This window comes from Salmo salar, chromosome 09 (assembly GCF_965601325.2).
Source record: "Salmo salar chromosome 09, fSalSal1, whole genome shotgun sequence".
In the NCBI taxonomy this organism is placed as follows: Eukaryota; Metazoa; Chordata; class Actinopteri; order Salmoniformes; family Salmonidae; genus Salmo; species Salmo salar.
The window spans coordinates 33,050,475-33,060,068 of record NC_138299.1 but is presented as its reverse complement, the minus strand read 5'-3'; the positions used below and the strand labels follow the sequence as shown (position 1 = coordinate 33,060,068).

At 42.1% G+C, this 9,594-nt stretch overlaps 1 protein-coding gene across 2 annotated transcripts in view; it reads right to left on the bottom strand.

The window, feature by feature from the left end:
• Nucleotides 1-2,003: 2,003 nt before the first annotated feature.
• LOC106611201 (G2/M phase-specific E3 ubiquitin-protein ligase) overlaps nt 2,004-9,594 on the bottom strand; it is a 26,355-nt gene continuing 18,764 nt past the window's right edge. For both annotated transcript variants that reach the window (XM_014211168.3, XM_014211169.3), the window contains exons 8-15: nt 8,593-8,709; nt 8,356-8,480; nt 8,108-8,219; nt 7,097-7,410; nt 5,413-5,594; nt 4,553-4,725; nt 4,156-4,367; nt 2,004-2,831 (exon numbers count right to left, since the gene is read on the bottom strand). In XM_014211168.3, coding sequence (XP_014066643.1) covers nt 2,584-2,831; nt 4,156-4,367; nt 4,553-4,725; nt 5,413-5,594; nt 7,097-7,410; nt 8,108-8,219; nt 8,356-8,480; nt 8,593-8,709 — 1,483 coding nt within the window. In that variant the 3' untranslated portion in view covers nt 2,004-2,583. The remainder of the gene's footprint in view (nt 2,832-4,155; nt 4,368-4,552; nt 4,726-5,412; nt 5,595-7,096; nt 7,411-8,107; nt 8,220-8,355; nt 8,481-8,592; nt 8,710-9,594) is intronic.

The window sequence follows — 9,594 nt, the reverse complement described above, 5'->3', positions numbered from 1 at the left end:
CCAGTTGTTTTGAACGCGTCCGAAGACAACTGGGAACTCGGTAAAATCATGACGTCAGTGATCTTCATTTCGTAAAGTTGGAGCTCTAGCATGCAACAATTTCAAAGATTTTGCTGAGTTGAGGTTCATATAAGGAAATCAGTCAATTGAAATTAATTAATTAGGCCCCAATCTATGGATTTCACATGACTGGTTAGGGGCGCAGCCATGGGTGGGCCTGATAGGGCATAGGTCCACCCAGGGGCGAAAATCTGATATCAACTTTGGAGGGGACAATTACATTACATTTTCTCAAGAGCAATTCCTGAGGGGTACACCAAAAGTAGTGCTGTATCACATAGCCTACATTGTAATATGGTAAATGTATATTGAGGAACCAAAGAAGTAAGGTGTTTGCCGTACTCCTAACTACCAGTACCCAAAACTACACAACTAATCACAACAGCAATACCATTGCCTTTAACAAATCTTAGTTCAGTCACCAGTTTAAGTTGAGAGTGGGGGTATCCATGGCATTTTTCAATGATGTTCCTATTTTACAAGTAAAAAAAATTGAGAACCTTTCATAATGTTGCCAAACAAAGCTGGCTACACACACACACAGTGTGTAGGTTATTTACAGTAGGAGATGGGCTTCTATCATCTTATCTTTTATCATTCTATTTGGGCTTCGATCTAAAAGGTAGCAAATGTGAAACGGATTAAAATGACAAGAGTTGACAGCTGTATGAGTTCACCATTTACACAACATATGCTGCAACCTTTTGTAATTTTAACAGTTTGTTTCATATTGGCTGGCTTCCAACAATAGCTGAATTTGCAAAGCTAGCGAGCACCAATTCCGTTTCAGTGGTGTTTGCTATAATCTTTGCTACCCGGGTTAAATAAAGGTGAAATAAATAAATAAAAGTTCCCTTGCGACAATTTAGCTTTTGCAACGAGACCATTAAATATATTTAAGACAATGGTAGAAGAGAGTGTAGTTCTATTCAGTTTGGACTCCAGATTATCGCTAACCTTATCACAGGGACTTTGAAGCACTAACTTACATCATCTGCATGCTGATCTTGGAATAAATTGACGATAGCAAAGATTCCATCTTTGACGAGGCCACATAAATGGAATAGGTACTAGCTAGCTTAATAGTTAATATTTGCGCGCTAGCTCTGCATATTCAGCTAGTGTGTGTGCGCGATTGACTGGATTAACCTCACGTCAGTTACATTCATTGAGTGCCTTTCAGACAGTGGATACGACCCCTCTGTTACCTTGCCAACTAAGGAACTGGCAGTGGATCAAACCATTGTGAGGCAAAGGGTGGGAGGGGTCGCAATCTTTTGAAACTTAAAAACGCACTATTAAGTGTCTATAATCAGCACAGTTGCTTTCATTGCGTATTATTAATACCCCCCCCCCCCGGGATTTCCGCCCCTGGGTCCACCCACTTCGGGGAGCCAGTCCCAGCCAATCAGATTAGTTTTTTCTCCCACAAAATGGCTTTATTACAGACAGAAATCCTCCTCAACTCATTAACAGGTTTTTAAACACATTTGTGCACAAAATGCATTTGAGAAATAAGCTTTTTGTGCATATGGAACATTTCTGGGATGTTTTATTTCAGCTCATGAAACATGGGACCAACACTTTACATGTTGCATTTATATTTTTGTTCAGTGTATTTTTCCAAGTCGGAGCTTGTTTCTTTTCACCCAGTTCCCAGTTGTCTTGGGAAGTCAGAAATTTCCGAGCTCAGAGTTGTTTTGAACGGCATCATGTACATGGGCTTTGCTATCACACATTTTGATGGAGACTAGCCCCTACTTTACGCTTAGATCCTTGTAAATAGGAAATCAAATCTACATCACTGGTCTGCTTGATTCAATTAGGATTCTCAGATCTTCACTAGGATAGATGATGGCAAAGTGATAGGGTCTACTGAAATGCACTTATCTCATGCATTTTGAATACTGATGTTGGGGGGGAAATCGACCATCGCAAGAATATTTCAGAGTAAATGCAAATGTTTAATTAAGCATGAGTAAAATGCTTGAGAATGAAGTTACTAAACATAGAAAATACATACAAAGCCAAAACAAATAAGACATGCAACCTGAACAGTACATAACAAACAGAACAATCACAAAAATAGAAAATGTAGCATATAATTGACAGAACTTTACAGAAAACATTGATACACACACACACACACACACACACACACACACACCTTCAGTATGTACAACATAAAATATATCAAAGAGAATCCCAAAAGAGGAAGAAACAAACATTTCATACCAAACATATTACCATTCAAACAAAGAAATGACCATTTAAACAATTGTAGCACCTAAAGTAATGCTCTTTCTAACAATTCAATTAGTGTAAAATAGTTTCTAAAAGTCAACAGCTAAAGCCTATAATACCAAAAGCATTATCTCTGTCGTGGTGGAAATACCCTACCCAAACCTGAAACTCTATAAGGTGAGTAAATATCAACTGAAGTACAGAATCCAAATGAAATGTCCTACAAGTTCATTGACAGTCTATTCAAGTTGTGCTTATCTTGATCAATATTGTCTGTGATCAAATGCTCTGCAAGACTGTGAGTTGGCACACTACATACTCCATGTGCTTCTTGAAGGCCTGGTAGGAAGGTACCACCGGCAGCAGGAGGCGGTTGGAGCTGGGCTGGCTCACAGGGAAGGCCCCGGCCGGGTCCAGTGGATGGAGGAAGGATAAGGTAGGACTGGGGCTGAACCCTACAGCTGGTACCACATCAGCTGAGGTGGCAAAGATGAGCACGTCCTCTAGCGATGTTGCACATCTGCCAACTGAAACCAGATAACAGAGACTGGTGATGATGGGTAATATATGGAGACAGACGGGGACATTCATGTGATTGTGTTAGTTCTACTGAGAATCATTGTAATAGTAGTGTACACTGTCTGAACGGCCTTCAAGTGTCTGTACTGCTTATTCTTCTTGGCTTGATATGTACACTACCGTTAAAAAATGTGGGGTCACTTAGAAATGTCTTTGTTGTTGAAAGAAAAAAAAATAATTGTACATTAAAATGACATCAAATTGATCAGAAATACAGTGGAGACACTGTTAATGTTGTAAATGACTATTGTAGCTGGAAACGGCAGATTTTTTATGGAATATCTACATAGGTGTACAGAGGCCTATTATCAGCAACCATCACTCCTGTGTTCCAATGGCACGTTGTGTTAGCTAATCCAAGTTTATAATTTTGAAAGGCTAATTGATCATTAGAAAAACATTTTGCAATTATGTTAATAACAGCTGAAAACTGTTGTTCTGCTTACAAAGACTGGTGTTTTGCGGGTACTATTTAATGAAGCTGCCAGTTGAGGACTTGTGAGGCGTCTGTTTCTCAAACTAGACACTCTAATGTACTTGTCCTCTTGCTCAGTTGTGCACCGGGGCCTCCCACTCCTCTTTCTATTCTGGTTAGAGCCAGTTTGTGCTGTTCTGTGAAGGGGGTAATACACAGCGTTGTACGAGATCTTCAGTTTCTTGGCAATTTCTCGCATGGAATAGTCTTCATTTCTCACAACAAGAATAGACTGACGAGTTTCAGAAGAAAGTTCTTTGTTTCAGGCCATTTTGAGCCTGTAATCAAACCCACAAATGCTGATGCTCCAGATACTCAAGTAGTCTGAAGAAGGCCAGTTGTTTTGCTTCTTTAATCAGAACAACAGTTTTCAGCTGTGCTAAGATAATTACACAAGGGTTTTCTTATGATCATTTAGCCTTTTAAAATGATAAACTTGGATTAGCTAACACAACGTGCCATTGGAACACAGGAGTGATGGTTGCTGATAATGGGCCGCTGTACACCTATGTAGATATTCCATAAAAAAATCTGCCGTTTCCAGCTACACATTTACGTCATTTAGCAGACGCTCTTATCCAGAGCGACTTACAAATTGGCTACAATAGTAATTTACAACATTAACTATGTCTACACTGTATTTCTGATCAATTTTATGTTATTTTAATGGACAAAAAAAAATGCTTTTCTTTAAAAAACAAGGACATTTCTAAGTAACCCCAAACTTTTGAACAGTAGTGTATATCTTCAATTATCAAATAAATATTTCAATCCTTGAGTCATTAGAGGTCAAATACCTTCACACTCCAATAGGTAGTGTCTCCAGAAGGTGACCACAGCGGTCTCCTTCCCTGCGGTCTCTTCCTGGTCTGAGAACTGAACAGTGAAGAGAGCTGCCATGGTGTCAGCAGTCAGCTTGTCATGAGAGGAACAGAACAGATCAACAAAGGCTCCTGGAAACATCTGGACCTGGTCAAACACACCAAGGGTTTTCAGACCCTCACAGAACCTACAAATACAAAGTTAAACAAAATATATTTAACAGAAACCAGGCTTACAATGTCTCAAACATAGTTACAGTAGAATACTAGTGACAGTTTAAAATATGTTTGAGCAATCATAGAAAATGTTGAATGTGAAACAGATTCAAAAAGGTACTCTTTTTCTAAAGGAAATACCCATAGACATACAAACCTTTGGACGGGTAACTGCATTCTTGTTATTAGGTGGAAGCTTACAATGTCTTTAACGAGTGTATCTTTGTCCGAAAGGCTCTCAACTGGTCTCGTGCACCCAGCCACTTCCAGGTATTCTGAAGCTGACTCCATTGCCTCTCTCAATTCCTCCAAGGACTTGGATTCCTGAATCTGAACCAAAAGAGATGGCGAATGAGTTAAAGGATTGGTTAACAATTTTTGAACCAAATCTTTATTTTTGATGTAAATGGCATGCTATAGGGTCCAGACCCTTTTTAGAAATTTCACTTGGTTTTGAGAAACTATCTCCACTTGTAATAGACTTCCTCATTGCTCGTTCTGCATTATGGGGTTACGGAAAAACATGAACAAGCCTCCAAAAACACCCAAATATGTCATTTTAGTAACAGCAAAGCTCTCACTATAGTGATGTGGGTCTTTAGATGTTGTACACATGAAATTGGGTAATTCAGAATTTATTAGCAACGTTGTGTTCCATTTTGTTTGACTTGAGCGTTCTCCCCTTACTAGCTGTTCTGCGCAGGCTACACATAGAAGAACCTTTCCAAAAGGAAGTATTTGGGTGTTTTTGGAGCCCTTGTTCATTTTTTCCCATAGCCCCCATATTGCAGAACGAGCAATGAGGAAGTATATTAGGTGTGGGGACAGTTTCTCAAAAACAAGTGAAATCGCAAAAAAGTGCCAGGACACTTCAACAACACGCCATTTCCATCATAAATAGAGATTTGGTTCATAAACTGTGAACCAATCCTTTAAAGCCTTTGTAACATTAGAAGGTCCAACTAAATCAATCTATTCAGCATCTAAGAGAGTAATGAGACATGTTAAAATATGTACCTTCTTGACTTTGTCTGTGAACCCAGTGTTGCCCATGTCTTCCACAGTGAGAGGTGTATCCCTGGGGAAGTTGAACAGACACAGGTACAGAGCCCTGGAGAAGAAGCTCAGAGGAGGTCCCCCGTGGACCAGACTCAGGGACAGAAGACACCCCACGTCAAAGTAGACGTCCTCTCTCAGAGCTAGGGAAACAGGACATAGAAATGAGACAACATAGAGAAAGAAGCCAGTGCTTGACTTGGGCAGGAGCTCACCAGAGCTGAGTACCAGCACCTCAAATATTCTACTGCTTGAGCTCCTGTTCCTCTTATAGAATATTAGCTCAAAGTATTGTGGAGTTCCTGCACCTAAATATAAACAGCACCCAAAATGAGTACCGGCACCTATTTCAGTCCAAGTCAAGCACTGAGAGAAGCTGAGAACAGATCGAAACCATATCCCCAGTATTTGATAACAAAATACAGTTGAAGTCGGAAGTTAACATGCACTTAGGTTGGAGTCATTAAAACTCGTTTTTCAACCACTCCACAAATTTCTTGTTAACAAACTATAAATGTGTCAAGTCGGTTAGGACATCTACTTTGTGCATGACACAAGTAATTTTTCCAACAATTGTTTACAGACAGATTATTTCACTTATAATTCACTGTATCACAATTCCAGTGGGTCAGAAGTTTACATACACTAAGTTGACTGTGCCTTTACACAGCTTGGAAAAATCCAGAAAATTATGTCATGGCGTTAGAAGCTTCTGATAGGCTAATTGACATCATTTGAGTCAATTGGAGGTGTACTTGTGGATGTATTTCAAGGCCTACCTTCAAACCCAGTGCCTCTTTGCTTGACATCATGAGAAAATCAAAAGAAATCAGCCATCATGTTGTGGGGGTGCTTTGCTGCAGGAGGGACTGGTGCTCTTCACAAAATAGATAGCATCATGAGGGAGGAAAATTATGTGGATATATTGAAGCAACATCTCAAGACATCAGTCAGGAAGTTAAAGCTTGGTCGCAAATGGGTCTTCCAAATGGACACTGACCCCAAGCATACTTCCAAAGTTGTGGCAAAAATGGCTTAAGGACAATAAAGTCAAGATATTGGAGTGGCCATCACAAAGCCCTGACCTCAATCCTATAGAACATTTGTGGGCAGAACTGAAAAAGCGCATGTGAGCAAGGAGGCTTACAAACCTGACTCAGTTACACCAGCTCTGTCAGAAGGAATGGGCCAAAATTCACCCAACTTATTGTGGGAAGCTTGTGGAAGGCTACCCGAAAAGTTTGACCCAAGTTAAACAATTTATAGGCAATGCTACCAAATACTAATTGAGTGTATGTAAACTTCTGACCCACTGGGAATGTGATGAAAGAAATAAAAGCTGAAATAAATCATTCTCTCTACTATTATGCTGACATTTTACATTCTTAAAATATAGTGGTGATCCTAACTGACCAAAGACAGGACATTTTTACTAGGATGAAATGTCAGGAATTGTGAAAAACTGAATTTAAATGTATTTGGCTAAGGTGTATGTTAACGTCCGACTTCAACTGTAACTCCCAAATGTAACTATGAATGTGAGTTCATGACCCCAAACTTCTAGCAACAAGCAAGTGATGGTGCTAGCGTGAGTTTATGATCGAGAGCTGGAGAGTGTTTTGTACAGGGGGGGGTATTGACCTACCTCGTGCATCGAGGGTCAGGGTCTTGGCACCATCCGGACCTTCAAAGACAGTGTTCTGGAGCTGCTGCACCAGGAGCCTGAGGAAGTGCCGGGTGTTGCCAGGGCAGGTGTCTGGGCTGAAACTGTGCTTGCTGCTTGTGAACCTCACCGCAAGAGCATGGGACGGGTTGAAGTCACTCCTCTTCACTAGCTCCATGGCAGCCTCCAGGACCTTGTTTCCATTCACCACCACTGGCATGGATAGTTGGTGGTGTGATGTCTGACTGGCAAGCTTCTGTAGGATCTCTCTAGCAGAGCCTCCCAACAAAAATGGCCTGCCAATCATTAAATAATCTATGTTTATCTCCAATGTGTTCTTAGCACAACATATAAGGTAAGACCAAAAAACAATTCCCCTAGAAAACACTTGGACTTGGTCTATGACGCCAAGTACAAAAAATAAGAAGTCTTTTTTTAAATGTATTTGATAGTTTTTATTGATAGATACAGTGGATAAGTTATTGAGATGGGGAGAGAGGGGACTTGGAATGGAAAGCGGTGCAGTCGGGGTTTGAAGCCGTGCCAGTCAGGGTTTGAAGCCGTGCCAGGCAGCCGTGCCAGGCAGGGTTTGAAGCTGTGCCAGGCAGCCGTGCCAGGCAGGGTTTGAAGCCGTGCCAGTCAGGGTTTGAAGCCGTGCCAGGCGGGGTTTGAAGCCGTGCCAGGCGGGGTTTGAAGCCGTGCCAGTCGGGGTTTGAAGCCGTGCCAGTCGGGGTTTGAAGCCGTGCCAGTCGGGGTTTGAAGCCGTGCCAGTCGGGGTTTGAAGCCGTGCCAGTCGGGGTTTGAAGCCGTGCCAGTCGGGGTTTGAAGCCGTGCCAGTCGGGGTTTGAAGCCGTGCCAGTCAGGGTTTGAAGCCGTGCCAGTCAGGGTTTGAAGCCATGCCTCCAGGTGCAATGTGTGGTCACTATCAATAGACCGGCTGAAAGGCGCCAAGGATTTCTGTGTGAAAAAATGCTAAACAATAATGTACTGTACCTTTTACAGACTATGGGTGATTGGCGAGGGGTCAGTGTGAGAGTCCTTTTAGAAGACCTGCTTCTTCTCTGCCCACCGGGCTGTGGAGAGTCAGTGTGTCTGGGGAGTGAAGCTAAACAAGAAATAACAATGACTATCAGAGAGAGAAAAGACAATAAAAGCAGTTCTTCATTCCAGTCATAACTGGTCTGGTCATAACTTCACTGTCCATTTAGACCAAAACAGACACAGTACGGCAAATAACCTACCTGTCCCATCCACAGCTCCTGCACAGTCCTCACAAGCCCAGTTAGTCTCGTCAAGTTTCAGGGAACCACATTTTCGATGGGTGCCACTAGAGCCACAGAGGGCACAGCGCAGTACTTGAAACCATCTGAAAACCAAAAAGACATATGAGTGAGACTCAAATTCGTTTTAGCGATAAACACATTTTGGTCAGTCAACCATTTCAGCCACACACACACACACACTACATTAGAGCTTACCCAGTGCGTGAAGAATATGTCCGACCACTGTGGGAGAGACATTTTTTGGCATCACAGTGCTGGTACACCTGCAGTAACTCTCCATAGGCATTTTCTTCCAGCTCCCAGGCTGCATCTCTATGGCACACATATACAGAATACTTTAGTTAAAACTCATAATGCCATAACACTAATGCAACAGTACTTTATTTGTCCAACTGTTACATCAGAAATTCGTCTTCTGCTGTGCTGTGTCAACCACGTCCCACACAACACACAATCAGAGACCCTGGACCATACATACAGTAGACCATACATACAGTAGAGCCTGGACCATACATACAGTAGAGCCTGGACCATACATACAGTAGAGCCTGGACCATACATACCGTACAGTAGAGCCTGGACCATAAATACAGTACAGTAGATCCTGGACCATACATACAGTAGAGCCTGGACCATACATACAGTAGAGCCTGGACCATACATACAGTAGACCATACATACAGTAGACCCTGGACCATACATACAGTAGACCATACATACAGTAGACCCTGGACCATACATACAGTAGACCATACATACAGTAGAGCCTGGACCATACATACCGTACAGTAGAGCCTGGACCACACATACAGTAGAGCCTGGACCATACATACAGTAGAGCCTGGACCATACATACCGTACAGTAGAGCCTGGACCATACATACCGTACAGTAGAGCCTGGACCATACATACCGTACAGTAGAGCCTGGACCATGCATACAGTAGAGCCTGGACCATACATACCGTACAGTAGAGCCTGGACCATACATACAGTACAGTAGAGCCTGGACCATACATACAGTAGAGCCTGGACTATACATACAGTACAGTAGAGCCTGGACCACACATACAGTAGAGCCTGGACCATACATACCGTACAGTAGAGCCTGGACCATACATACTGTACAGTAGAGCCTGGACCATACATACCGTACAGTAGAGCCTGGACCATACATACAGTAGAGCCTGGACCATACA